At 37.5% G+C, this 15,672-nt stretch overlaps 1 protein-coding gene across 1 annotated transcript; it reads left to right on the top strand.

Annotated features, from left to right (window-relative positions):
• Positions 1-6,861: 6,861 nt before the first annotated feature.
• LOC123321659 (collagen alpha-1(XVII) chain-like) lies at positions 6,862-15,027 on the top strand. The gene is made up of 2 exons (XM_044909386.1): positions 6,862-7,055; positions 11,940-15,027. Exons 1-2 carry the CDS (start codon positions 7,041-7,043, stop codon positions 14,961-14,963), a joined length of 3,039 nt encoding a protein of 1,012 aa, XP_044765321.1. The 5' UTR covers positions 6,862-7,040; the 3' UTR covers positions 14,964-15,027.
• Positions 15,028-15,672: the final 645 nt, after the last annotated feature.

Below are 15,672 nucleotides of genomic sequence, written 5' to 3'. Positions count from 1 at the left end.
TCAAACAATATAGTTCGTGTATGACAGGAACTTTAGAAGAGAAGATGTTATCTTAAAAAAAATTAACTAAACTATCTTTGAGGTTTTTCTTCCATTTTTTGCCATTCAATATGGTAGCACATCTTTTTCTAGATCTGTCATATGCAGTTTGGACCTATTTTAATGGCAATTATTGTTACTTCTGTCATACCCTGATAATTATGAAGATCCTGCACCTCATTACTAGTCGTGCGTAGGAGAAGACTATTAAACTTTGAAAGAGAGCAGGAATGAATTTCGAGGAGTAGCATAGCAATCAAGAATTGGAAACGCGGAAATAGATACCTAGGTACTGAAATAATTCCAAATCACATATACTGAATTGTCATTATTCAAATCAGATGGTCTTATGAAACTCGTAAAACTTCTGAAAGCGTTTGAATGTAGAAGAAGAATAATCTGAAATTAGAATATTGGTTTTAGAGAAAGTTACCGAACGTTTAATGAGCCTACTCCTCAGTATTTGTTATTGAAGGAATTTTCACTTGAATAACAGTTTCGCCATTTGCAATAGCAGTTTTTTCCTCATTACATAACCCTAGGAAATTCTATCAGTAGTGCAATTATGGAGTACTCGAGAAAAAATTATATCAATGAATCACTTCTATACCGTTCCACTTGTTGAAATGGTGTTAATTGTTTCGAAGATATGCATATTGTCGCATTGGATGGAGAAAAACAGAGGAATTTTTAACAGTTACCAGAAATTCTTCAGTAAAAATGGTGAAATTGAATAATTGAACCAGTTTTTAATTTTTCACAGATACATGTATTTACTCTTTACTCTCGCAGTCGTTTTTGGTTCTGGATCAGTTACAGTTGGATTTCTTCTACTTATTTGTGTTCAAAAACTCTCTTGCTGTTCTATAAACTCTGCATAGGTTTTCGAGACATCCTGATTTAAAAAAGCAATCATTCTCCCTCACAAAATTATTTGAGACTCAAATCTGCCCGGATCTTTTTTGACTCATTAAATCAAGGTGCAAAAAATGGTGTCTTTCGTAAGTTTTGTTGAGTGCATTCGTCATCACTTTATTGAGCAGAGCTGGTTATCACAGGATAACGTCAGTTCTATTCTGGTAATAGGAATGTCGCGAAATTTGAAAAAAGGGTGTGTTCACTTTCTCCCATCCAGAGCGTTGTTTTCGGTTTCTTCTTGTGCTCTCTGATCTCTTCCACTTTCGTTTAATGACACGTTCGAAGCCGATTGCCCAACGATGTTGGAATTCTCTAACAGGTCCTCTTACCAGCGTTCCTCATCAAGGTTACCGGCTGCCCACGTCCTTTACAAGACTAATCACTTTGGATAGCACGAAGTTTTACAAAGTGTTCTATGGGAAGTTCTTCAGGTTCACAGCACCTAATGTACCGCTAATGACTGTGATCGATTTCGATTAAGGGCCCCTCTTATTTTTTTCCATTCATATCGTTCATCCATTCCAGTTCCCAGTTTTGAATATTGAAGCTGATTCGAGCATTCAAGAAAGCCTGAATGTTCCTTTGAATTTATTGCAGCAAACCCAAAAGATTTTTCTGAATATACACTGCGCAAAAAAATTAACGCACATTCTGAAAATCTCAATTTTAATGAAAGTTAACTGTACATTGACTTTATAACTTATTTTTCATGTTCTCTCGGGAAGGTTTTGAAGGAAACAAGACACATTAAATGGAAGAAAAATTCAGGATTTCACCGAATCTTATGTGAAAGAAGAGAAATGAACAATTTACAAATTACTGAAATGCTGATAAGTGATTTAATACTTGGTATTTCCACCCCTTGCGTTAATTACAGCTCGGCAACGACGGTTCATACTCAAAATGAGTGATCTTAAAATGTTCTGATTTAATCCTTCCCAGATTTCTCCGAATTGGATTCCTAAGTCTTCTATTGAGGTTGTCCCAAACCTGCTCAATCGGATTGAGATATGGACTCTTTGCTGGCAATTCCATTCGAGAGACTTCAACCTCTTCAAGGTACTCCTGAACGATGCGCGCACGATGGGGTCTGGCATGATCGTCCATAAAAATGAAATTTTCACCAATGTATGGGGCAAATGGCACTACATGCTCTTCAAGAATGTTCCTTATATACTTATCAGCATTCATAGCTCCATTATCAACGACCACTAGGTCTGTGCGAGCAGTCAAAGATATTCCACCCCATACCATAATCGAACCCCCCCCCGAAACCAGTAGTATTCAGGAAATTGCACTGAGCATATCTTTCATGTGGACGTCTGTATACAAGGGAACGTTGATCACAATGGTAGAGGCAGAATCTAGGCTCATCTGTGAAGAGAACTCTTTCCCAATCGGCCTCTTCCCAATGGATATGCTCTCTCGCAAAATCCAAACGCGCCCTTCGATGGGCTGGGGTAAGAGCTGGGCCTCGTGAGTTTGCTCAAGCTGAATTTGAAGGATGCGAGCGGTTGCAAACCGTTGTCTCAACGAAGAAACTCTCAAGTAACGTTCTTGAATGGCAGTTGTTACCCGTGGTCTACCCTGTCCTGGTCTTCGGACATTCATACCCTGAATCGCTGCAACATTCTGGACATACTTGTATGGGAAACTCCAAACCTTTCTGCAATTCTTGTGTATGTCCACCCTTCTTCTCGCAAAACTACCGCTTGGGCACATTCCTCTTGGGTCAAATTGCGTGTTTCGCGTTGCATAGCGATCGAGAGTAGAAAATCAAACGAAAGAAAAACTATTGATCACTAGAATTGATCGAGAACAACTGATTTTAGAATGGAGCCAATACATTCAAAATCTGATAATATCATCTTTTTTTATTCCTGCTGGGAAAAAACACCTGTATTGAAGAAAACCGTTGAAAGTGGATAACGTATGCATGAATAATTCTGATAAAAATAATTATCATTGAGAACACCTTCAGTTGTAGAATAAATTTGAGATTTCCATAATGTGCGTTAATTTTTTTGCGCAGTGTACTTACAAAGTGAGTCTTGTACATATATTTCATCAGCAGATTCTTGAGGCCAAAAAAAAATGTCATTCTTCAGATAGAATATATAGCCCTAGTAAAAACCAAATTCCCTTCAGAATAATAAGCTAAATGTATGATACGACACATCTATGGATCTTTCAAACTGAATTGCATTCGCTCAAAGTACCCAATTTTTGGAATCTCATGATATTTTTATATCCACATTAAAAAGTTGGCTCCTTTTGAATTCTTGGTATTTTTATGGTATGTAATGGTCACAATGAAGAAATTTTATGATGTAGAAATTCTGAGTCAGGAGAAGATTAATCACATGAAGGAAAAACCATAATCTGAACACGATTCGATAAAATCTGTGAGATATAACTCAAAACGAAAACAACTTATACAACCTATTTCGAATAAGGCATAATGAGATTTTCAATGAATATTTTGATATAAGAAATGCTCAAATTGAGTCCAGCAACGTATTATCTACCTATGTGAAATATGACTATTCATATTATAAGAGGCCTCTGAGAAAAACAAATCAAAACAAACGTTCATTCTTTCCTTTTCAATATTCCCAGTGCCCCTTATCATCTACGCTGTTGATTGGAAAATAGCGAAAATAACAAGAGCTCCACCTGTGAGCTTCACTCACTTCATGTTTATTTTTCAGCATTTTTGTCCTTTCACTCTCTCTCTTCAGTCTTCACGTTCACAGTGGTTAATATGAATCCTGAAATAGAAAGTTTATATGGATCTCGATATAGAAGCTGATAATGTGGTTGCAAGCATCCATTCCATTTTTTTTCCAGGGCAGTCGAACTTTTTGCACCTACTGGAGAATGTATTTTGAAGGAGTTTCGAAAAAATATTTCTCTCAAGGAGTAACTCTTCTACAAATAAATCTCGAAATTTCATCTATCTCGGTGCACTTCTTTCGAAATGGTTTGAATATTTTTGAATTGAAATATCTAGTAAAGGAGTTGATTATTATTTTCTAACTGCATCAAGAATATTATTGTTCTTATTATTTATGAATAATTTGTTTAACTTCTCTTAAACATGCTAGCAAATCACAACTTTATTGTGCCACCAAGAACCTATAGGTTTCAACGTATATGCAGCTACATTTCTACTGAATTTTTTCATGAGAATAAAGCATTTTTTTCATTGTGTTTCAGACAGTTGGAGCCAAAAACAATTTTCCGAAAAAACGTCCATTTATTCTCAGTTCTCAATTGTAAAATGCGTCCTATACGAATTGCCTTATCTTTCTCACTCTATAAGTCGTCGAACTCAAATTTCCTTTCCTTTTTTTAACATTCCGACAGGCAACCGTTTTTCTTCATTGTATTTTAATAGGCGAAACCTATTATTTCAGCTCCGATATAGTCGTATCTACGCTGAAGGTGATAATTGCATGGTTGGTCCAAGCTGAAAACGAAAACATGAACTCATACCTGTTCAGATCCGGATTCTTTTGACACTAGAATGAAAGTGAATGTGTCATCGTTCGAGTTAAGAAGCGGATCTTGACTTTACGTATGGGTCTTGAGTAATTAGGAAAATACCGTAAGGATGTTACAAAATTCTTCTTGATCCTGATTGTTTTGTCCGTGTTTCCATGAATTTTGTACTGCTTTTTCCCACAAGCATATTTTCAGAAGGGATGATCCACAATATGTACCCTACATCGAGTACATTTATTGATTTTTAGTCTAAATATTTCCAGAATATTTCTCCTGTGAAAACCGAACCAGGTAAAAAAATTAAAAGAATATTTGGAATAAAAACTCAGTCCCTTCCTTTCAAAATACTCAGTTTGATAATGTTGGCAACCTTACTATCTCCAGGCTTTCAAGAAACCCCATAGGGCTCTTATGTTTTTCCTCATAGGCGAAATCGTAATTATTCCATGAGAAAATGGAAGAAAAGAAGTATAGTTCAAAATTTGGGACACTCAATTGATGAAACTGAACTGAACTGTACAGTAAAAACTGCATTTGAGATACAGCAACAGAACAGAGTTGTTGCACTTCAAATACAGAGATGGAATTGCAGTAACTGTGAAAAACTGCACAGCAAATTGCACTTTAAATGCCACAGTCACTGTGTAAAAACTGTACGACAAGCTGCAATTTGAATGCAGCAGTCACTGTGCCAAAACTGTACTGCAAGCTACACTCTAAATTCAGCAGTCACTGTCCAAAAACTGTACGACAAGCTGCAATTTGAATGCAGCAGTCACTGTGCAAAAACTGGAGAGCAAGCTGCACTTTAAATTCAGCAGTCACTGTGTTAAAACTGTACGGCAAGCTGCACTCTAAATTCAGCAGTCACTGTCCAAAAACTGTACTGCAAGCTACACTCTAAATTCAGCAGTCACTGTCAAAAACTGTACGACAAGCTGCAATTTGAATGCAGCAGTCACTGTGCAAAAACTGGAGAGCCAACTGCACTTTAAATTCAGCAGTCACTGTGTTAAAACTGTACAACAAGCTGCATTTTGAATGCTGAAGGCACTGTGCAAAAACTGTACAGGAAGCTGCACTTAAAATGCAGCAGTTAGTGTCAAAAAACTGTAAGGCAAGTTGTACTTTGAATGCAGCAGTCACTGTGCAGTAAGTAACTGTATCGAAACTGCTTTGCAATTACGGATATACACAGGATATTTGCAAAGCAGAAACAGTAAAACAGTAAAATGCTTTCAAAAAACCTGAAAATTATTGAAAGAAATAATTAATCTCAATTCTATTATTTTCGGTCAATAGGTCCAATAACAATATTGATTAAATCGAACAAAACTTTTATTCACTAAATATGAAAACAAAACAAAACTACAATAGCAAAATAGGGATGGAATAAAAATAATCAAAATAAGCTTAGAATGTAAAAAAAAATAATAAAGAAATCAAAACGAATAAAGTGTCCAAATTCCCGAAAACAAAATCATTCAAAGGAAAAAATGGACGTAAACGTTGAAACAAAAGTAAATAAAAACATATTTGTTCGTTTAGCTATACTAAAAGAGGAGAAAAAGGAGGTAACAAAAAATTACTTTATTGAAATTAGAAAATGTCGAGAGTATTACCTACTGGTGGCACATTGTCCAATTCAGCTGGTAATTGAAATTTTTGGAGAGCATATTTGTTGTTGTTTGTTTCTACAAACATCTTTCCTGTTTCTTCCTCCCATAAATGCAAGACTATTACCCTCAAAAAATGGATAATTAGACCAAAATTAGTTACAATGAATGAAATAAAAACAATGTAGATATACATATGATGGAAGGCTTACATTGGCCTTCAACTGTACAGTACCTGTATTAATAATTCCGCATTTTAAAAATGCAGTTTTTGATATACAGCGACTGCACAGTTTCTGTATGGATAATTCTGCATTAAAAAATGCAGTATTTGATATACAGTCACTGTACAGTTTCGAATTCTGCATTTTGATGCAGATTGAGATACTGGTTCGCAGGGTTTTCACTCTCTTTGAGGAATTCGAATGAGCACAGGCGAAAACTTGTGAGTTAACGTCGGAGCTTCACTCATTTTTCAATCAGTGATCGTAGACGAGGTCTCATCCACTTGTCTCTTCATCTATGAAGATCTACCTTACACTCAATCGATGAAGCGATCAAAGGGTCATAAAACTTTGTTATTCTATATCTCTCAGGAATTTCGATGGAGACTCATGACTAATACATGGGCCATGCAAGAAGAGCCATAACTCATGATTTCGAGGGCTTTGCCTGAAATTATCAGCTCTGTGCTTTGAATACTTTCATCTCCTACTTTCTCTCGCGACGATACCGCAGGCTCCCACTTCTGATCGGCGACCATACGTACCCGAAACAGTGGGGAAATTGTCTTCACCACTTTTTCAATACCCGTATAAAATAAGATAGATAACCGAAAACGGGACTATTGCAGCACAATTTCCAACCCAGAAGGGCGTATGATGTTTTTGTGTACAGACGTTCAGTAGTGTCCTAGTGTAGTGTTGCCATATACTTTAGTGTTTTGGATTATAATCAGCCATGTGGATACAACAGGTGGGGTTTATTAGAGTGTAATTTTTATATTTCGTGCCGGTCAAATTTCACACAGTGTACCAAAACTATTCATGTTATATTCGTTTCACAATCGAACATCTATCCTGACGAGGTTTAGTAATAGTAATCACACTAATACTGTGTTAATTGGTAGTCGAATTATTCAATTCATTGTATTCGTATCAGTAGAAGCGAGCGCAGCTTCTACCTATATGATTCTCGATTTAGTGGGTGCTCTCTGTACTCAAGAGCCGCTGATGGCATTGCGGAAGTCCTTTGTTATATCCTACTTCATCAAGGGCTCAAAATTCACAGGTGATTCATGCCGAATCTATGTGAATTCGAGACATAAAGGATAAGAATGGTGTGGTAGAGACAGATTCCTCTGCTACGCCGAGCTCAACAATTTTGGATTCAAGTAACAATTATTAAGATTTCCCAAAATGTTCGACTATAAAGGAAATGTTGATATGGAAAATATTGGCACGATACAGATGAATATGCAGTTGAAAATATAATTTTATTGGAAGGATCAATTCTGATTTTACCATGATTATCATGATTTCATCCTGGATATGTGGCGAAAGCATTTCCGTTCAGTTTGTGCATTATCCTGGTATCCTGAGGCTTTGTTTATGGACAGTTATCAGGTGTATCAATAATACCAGTAATAAGCGAGTAATCAATTCGTACAATTAACGAACAAATGATACGCTTGACCTAGCATATGAACCGGCTTAGTTGTTTAGAATGGGCGATTGTTTAGGGGTAAACATTCAGGTGGACTATCCGTAAAACGGCGAAGAATGAAAGGGGGTTGAAAATTTACGAGTGCCGAGAAATGAATGACTATTTCTGGAATGAATAAATTGTGGAACTGAAGTTTTATTTACTCGCTCGGATATGGATATAAAACTCCGCTGAATTGTTATTTGAACATGAAATTGAAACTAAACTTTTCTGGGGTATAAGTTCCGCGACATAAATGGAATTTTCTGTGTATATAATCGGGTAGCTATGTTGAATTCCTTGTCTGAGGATACTTGCTCATGATCATAAACCGAGGAAATTTTTCCACAGCCCTTGGGTTATGCAATTCCCGCTTTTCCTCATTTCCCGAGGCATCCGGCTGGAACAACTGTATCTTGTTGATTAGAAATGAACCATCGATTTGTTTGAATGATCATAAATATCAAATAGCACTCTAGTAAACTTTTTCAACGTTTGGGCTCTCTCAGACGTAATTTGCTTATGCCAAAGATTTTTCCCAAGTGCTGAACAACACCTGTTGCCTTGCATTCAAATTTCCAGACAACTTTCGAACCCCTCAGTTAATTTCAATTGTAATTACCCATAAATCTTAACCTGTTCCATTATAACTCATAATCTGCAATTGATTGTTTCAATTTTGTAATAATAATTGTATGCAGGTCAAACCGACGCCTTGTTTGGAAAATTTACAACAAAAAATTGGAATCGAGATGAACTTGTTTAATTTTGTATAATATTTGCGAAAGTAGCGTGTACTCATTTCGATGAATTCGGCAAATTGGTTATGCAGATGCAGAACGGGAATAATTTGAATGATAAACCGGTGGAATAATTCCTTGAATGTTCGTGATTGTTGATGCACTTCATTTGTACAAATGAAGAAAAAAAAAAAAGATTTCAATTCGTTGATTTGTGGAAGCAAGGAGGAAACAATATTCAAGTTCAAGGCTCCAGCATTCAACTTGGATCTCTCTACAGGTCTAGCTGGGCGTGTTTTGACACTTTTCACCTTACTTCTCTTCTATCGATATGACATCAACAGGCTGACCTAGTATCCAAACTCGTTTTTAGTGAGAGTTTTCACGATGCCAACGACTAGAAATCCGATTGATTCTTACAATACGCACACATACGATTTTTGAATGCTATCACTTCAATTTAACGAACATTTGTGAGCGCTACAAATTGATCCTTTGCTCTGCCGCCGTCTATTCGTGTTTGTTCTCTTTCATTTGAAATGCAAATCGAAAAAACGTAGGTACCTTGTTTGAACTTTCCAAATCTGGAATAGGATTCATTCATGAATATGTTCTCTTCATTTCTGGGTGGTATTGTAACGTATTTCAATAATACTGCATAATATCTTCGATTATCATACCAGTGGTTTGATACCAGTCAAAAAGAATGAAATGGATTGCATGAACTATAATTAAAAATACATTCGAGTTGAGGAAAGAGTTGGACCATAAGGGTTTACGCGACTTCAATTTGGGAATCGTATTTTGTGGAATATAGGACAGAATTGGAAATGAGTCGGGAAAGGAGTGGAATTGACTCCAAGAATTCATAACTGCACTCTGTTTTCGAATATGAGAAGGTACAATGATTGAAAGAACTGGTAACCATTGAATAGGTAGAGATCTAATTGTTCCAGTAATAATTCTCAGAAAGATCAAGCTGTGCATCAATTTTTTGTACATGAGCACGAGGCAACAATATTCAGCAGCCGAAAAAACCAAATCTGTTCGAAGAGTAGTTGCATCAGCACCCCACGAAGTACCAGCTAGTTTATGCAGGATATTATTCCTAGCTTTTGACTTCAGACGCGAATTTTCCAAATGCGCTTTGAAATTCAGAGAGGAATCCAGCTCAAATGCTAAATATTCTGGATTGAAGTTATGTCCCAAAAAAGAATTACCGAAAACTACGCTCAATTTTCTTAATTTTTGATGATTATTCGAATGGAAGCAGAAAACCTCGGTTTTATTTGGGTTAGGACGCAAACGACACTCGAAAAAGTAATTCCTCAAAATTTCTAAATCTGAAGATAGATACCTTTCTAGTTTCTAGCTCAAATATTTCACGAAACATGATTTTGAATCTCAAAAATTCAGATCCTTGGGCTACGATCATCCTATCATCAGGTTGTACATATGATGGTGTCAAAATACGTGATTCGTGAAAATTTTTAGAAACTTGCAACCAGAGGTTTGTTTGTGAAAATTATGATACAAAAGTGGAAGGAAAAATTTAGTGTCAATCGATAGAAATTATTGATTTACACTATACATATATGTCAACAGCAGATCCTTGAAGTCAACAGACTATTTTCCTAGATAAAAAAGATATAGCCATTTTAAATTTGATCTAATGGTCAAATATTCATTAGTTAGCCTTCAACTTACTTTTTAAATTCGGGTTTTTTGAATTTCTGGCATTTTTATGGTACGAAATGCTCATAATGAAGAAACTGGAAGATGAGGTTGAAATTTTTTGGTCGGAAAAGATTCATCACATCATTGAAAAGCTATATTTATATATTTTCAATATCCTGTACCTTTTTAACCGAGCTGAATTGGAAAAAATGGTTAAGAAAAAAAGTGTTTCTTGTAACCTCAGGAATCTTCTGTTGAAATGTATGTACAAGGCAAAGACTCACCTTGCATACGGTGTAGTTCTTCATTATTCAGTTAATGGTTATTTGAAAGAAATGAAAACCTGTAATAATTGCAGAAAGTAATCGAATACAATATCCTGATTGTTTTCAATTCTCATAATTGGAATTCTTTCAATGAACTTGGCTACCTTTCACAGGTGAAACTGTGAGAAAAATTAAAAGTAAAACAGTGATGGAAGAATCACTGTAATCAGTAGATCAATCCATGATACAAATCGCTGAGAAATGTTCATATCATGATTTCAGGAGGGATGTTTTAAATTTATTGACTTATATGTTATTCGTTGCAATTTCTAAATGTTCATAATCGAGTGGAGTGGTCCAATAATGATAAAAATGTTGGAAGTCGATGTTTCTTAATACCGTGTTTCAGTGAGAAGCCGTTGTCCTCTAATAAAATTCCCCCTATTCGTGTCTGGAGTAACGAGGATTAAGATGATAAGGTGCTTTTTGCAGAATCAAGTGAATTGAAACAATACGAACTTCAACTACCTAACTGAAGTAGTTAGGCTTACTTCTCTTGGGAACGAGAACTTGTCGCGTAAAAAGCATCTTCTTCGTTCTCAGTTACCGAGGGCCGCCTTTCGATTATGAACATCTCTAGAGTCTTTTAATTCAATTTTTCGCTGTGAAATGAAATTTCCGAGAACCTATAAACGTCACCTTCAATTGGAAAGTATCGCATCAACTTTCACGTGATGATGCCCTGGGCGGGATCCATTTTTCAACCGAAAATATATTCCTCGGCGATCCATCGCAATTAAAATTGATTCATGCCATTGTTCGAGCTGCCTGATAAGTCAACAATTCCATCCGCAAGACAATTCGCGAATTATTAAACATGAGAATCAAGCCGCAATGATGAATAATTTTCTTAACAGGTCCGTTGTATGATCTAATTAGTCACTCGGTAAACAATTCAGATTATATTATTCCGTTCTTGCCCATTCTTCATACAGAAATGAGGGGAATCAAAAAAATACCTCTGGGAAGAAAAAAACGAAATTGAGATGGCATTGATCGAACTCATGCGTTTGATCTTCAGCTGAGAATTCAAGATGTTGAAAAATTGTGAAGCACACCTTCGTCCAATATGTTTTCAGCAAAATATACTTTGAGAAAGTAAGAATCTGGTTGATATGAAATTACTCACTACCCTACACCCACACAAAATGAACTAAAAGATTTTTCTGAGCTTTCTCCATCAAAAATTGTTTCTCAATTCATTTCTGTTCATTTATTCACACTCTTTCAAAATTCCAATTGATTTGTGTTGTGGTATGTCCTCAATTGTAATGTATTGATGCCTGCCAATTCTAGAATTTCAACTGTTGTCAAAGACTCCTCATACAATTGCTCCTTAATTCTCACAAACATATCTGAAATTGAATTTCCTTTAAATCACGAAGTAAATGACACAAGACTTTTATTTTCAGATAGCTGTTGTGGTTTTGTGCATAGCTTGCACAGTACACCATGGTGAAGCTGTCGTCAACAACCCCACGTCTGTTAACAATGCAGAATCTGGAAATAACGAAGAGATAAAAAGTGAGGAGAAAGACACTGTAGCAGCAGAATCCAATCTCGAGTCAAACAGAAGAGACGCTCCTGTATTATCAGATTCATACGGAGTCCCGATATCACCAGGCTCCTTGAACGCTTACGGACCCCCACCTCTCCCAGCACCAGTGTATGGGGTGCCAAATCACCCTTCCAACAATGTCGTTTATCCACCGCCACCCCCTGACATACCACCACCAGTATCGACGAGTTACGTTGATGGCAACAATTTGGACCTACCATCTGGCTCTTATGGTGTTCCGAACTTCAAACCAGGCGTTCCGTTCGAGAAATATGGCCCTCCACCGAACCTTTCTACAGACTTCGGGCCACCACCACCACCACCAGTGAAATACGGCCCACCCAAACTACCCAAGCCTTACATATCGAAACCTTTCAAGCCAAGACCAGCTTATGGACCTCCTAAGCTTCATTACACGAAGTCCCCGAAACCGATATATGGGCCACCCAAACATTATCGCAAGCCCAAACCATCCTACGGACCACCCAAATTCACCTATGGTCCACCAGGCATCAGCTTAGGTCCTAGTTACTTCAACAATGGCCCACCCAAAAACGTTTATGGACCGCCAAAATATGTAATATCTTCTCCACATAATCATTATGGACCCCCAGATCCAGTGCCTCATCCACCACCCCCTGGTGTTCCTGCTCCCCCAACTCCACCAGAAATAAAGTATGACGGCTGGAAGCCTATCCCTGGTTTAGTTTCACGACCACCATCTGACAGTTATGGAGTACCTCATGGGGAGCCTCATGGTACCGGAGACCTCCTGTTGAATAGTGATTTCACTCCACCTCCAGTAGGTGGAGTTGGTGACAACCACATTTCGATAGACTCCCATTCCAACGTTAATCTTTTCAGTTCTTCGAATAATGGAGCTGTTAGTGATTCATATGGGGCACCCTTGAATGCTGTAACTGGGTCGGGAAAAATTGTTACGTCTGCTGTAGGTTCAAATGATCATCATGGTGACATCAAATTGGGACTGTCAGCAGTTGGGGTTAATTCTGGCCAGAACGATAATCTAGCTGTTATAAAAAGCATCGGTTACGAAATATTGCAACAGTCAAATGGACAGTATTATGTTAATAACAATGGGGGTATCCATTCAAGCTCCTCGGGTAGTAAAGATGTACATAGTGATGCTTTCTCTGGAGGAATCAGCAATTCTTTCCTTTCCGACAGCGACATACAATTCGTTGGGGCAACTGGTGGTAGTTATTTACCTCCAGTTTCTGGAAATCTCATTTTGGATTCTTACAGTGCTCCACCTAGTGATTCTTATTCGATTTCAGGACCGTATGCTGCCTCACACTCCTACAAATCTACAGGATTGTCGTCTTCGAAAACGAATTCATTCGAACAGTTCAAGAAGTACCCATCGTATAAACCTGAAGGTGGCCTATCCGACGCGGCTACACATGGTGGTCTAGTACCTCCAAGTGGACACTATGGTGTTCCTCCAAGTGGTCAATACGGCACGCCATTAATCGACAGTAGCTCATTTTTGAATGCTCTAGAAATAAATCCACCGAGACATCCAGTCGTACATAGAGAGCCTGTACCAAATGGCGTACTACAATCCTTAGATGGTCGAGGGCATTATCACAAGGACGCTAAAGGTTTAGTTCATAACATCCATTCAGCTCAATCGGCACGTGGTCAATTCAACGCAGCTTCCACATACATACCTCCTCCAGTACCCGACACCTTGAAACCTGTCAATGAAAATATTCCGCAAATTTCAACAGATCTAAGTTTGCCAAGCGTTCATACCCATTCATCTTTCAAGGATAACTCGGTTGCTCATTCCAATACATATTCAAGTACTGTTAACATTCAAGGAGCACAATCTGCAGCTTTGACAAGTTATCAAGTGCCGTCAACTGGTTATCAAGACTCTTCTAGTTACCAAACATCCCTAAACAGTGCCGATGGTATTTATGGTATTCCAGTCACTTCGTTTGGATTCATTCAAGACAATTCCCACTCAGCTTCGGTTGCTGATGTGTCACATGCTGGAATCAACGTAGCCTTATCGCAGAATCAAGGAGCATATCCATTTGGTTATGCTGGAGTACCTCATGACTGCAGTGCTTACAAATCTCAACCCTTACCTGAAATAACTTATGGAGTACCACATCAAAACGCTTACTCCTCTTCTTTATCTTCGAACTCGAATATTGGAGGAAGTTATCAAGGATCAGCTCAAGTCACTTATGGAGTGCCTGACCAGCAATCCTCCCACAGTCAGATTGTCACCAATGAGCAGAGAGGAAACAACATCGAAGTTAACGATAAAGAGTCATTTGCCAAGAACTTAGTACCTGGTGCTGAAGTGATTCCATCGCAAAGCATCGATTTCCATAATGTGCCGATTCAAGTACCAAACACCTACACAGTTCAGATTCAGAACAGTGAAAATACCCACAGTGACATCTCGTCCGGTCAATATTTGAATGACGCGCTTCTGCAGAGCGTTCTGAATGCTGTAGAGCAGACTAAAGTTAACGAGCAAGAAGCCAGGCAGAATCTACAGATATCTGCCACTGGTCCAGGTGCAGGTCTTCAGCAACAAGATTTGGACAGCCAACATTCCATAAGGAATGAGGTATACGCATCGTCTAACTCGCTGAATGATACTTCGAGCCAATCTGAAGAATCTGATTCTGCTACAGAGGACAGTCCTTTATCATTGATAGGAAATAACGAAATCGCTCTTTATTTCAATAAAAACATGGGCAAAAATTCAGGGGCATATGAGGAAACGGAGAACAGCTCTGATAAGCCGGAACAATTCGACAGTTTTGGATATTTTGGTGAATCTGAATCGTCTCAATCTAAGAATAATACGACTGAGACAGTTTCAAAGTGAGAATGATCAAAAGACTGTGGGACGTCGCTTAGAATAGTGATAAAAAGATGATGGCGATGCCATATTCTATGTGCTCATATAATATAAACCTAATTTATTTTATATTGTAGTAATTTATAATGTACAAAATATTGTAGTTAACGAATAATTATATTATCAGAAAATATGTTAACATTATTTAGCCTCACTCAAATGTCTCTAACTAGAATAGGATCGATTTTATGCAGATTCCTTGGCGGAGAAAATATAGTTAAAAAATTCTTAAATAGGGATATTAAAACTCTGGAGAAATAATATTCGGAGGTGAGTTTAGTGTTATTCTTGAACTTGGCAGAGTCATAAACTTGGCGTCAAAATGCATTATATCATAGATACAAAAGCCATTTACTACTTAATTCCAGCAAAAAGTGAATAGCGTGTATTAAGAAACAGAATTAGTCATCTCCTTCGGGTAATAAATTCGCGAATATCTTCCATTAACCAGAATAAACTTTACGGTCTTGTAATTATAGTTATGTATAATTGAACCCCTAGCCAGATGATGTTTATGATAAGCAAGTTGAAACAAAAGAACCAACTAGGCTCTGAGCCTTCAAATACTGAACTGAGCCATGAAAATTGAAGTAATAAGCCCACATCAGAAAGTTTCCAGCTGGAAAATGCAACCTCTTTTTCCCCAGTATTTATTATCTCGCTATCCATTGACCCT

Source organism: Coccinella septempunctata, chromosome X (genome assembly GCF_907165205.1).
Source record: "Coccinella septempunctata chromosome X, icCocSept1.1, whole genome shotgun sequence".
NCBI lineage: Eukaryota > Metazoa > Arthropoda > Insecta > Coleoptera > Coccinellidae > Coccinella > Coccinella septempunctata.
The sequence above is the reverse complement of the archived record's forward strand: the minus strand, read 5'-3'. Positions and strand labels throughout refer to the sequence as shown.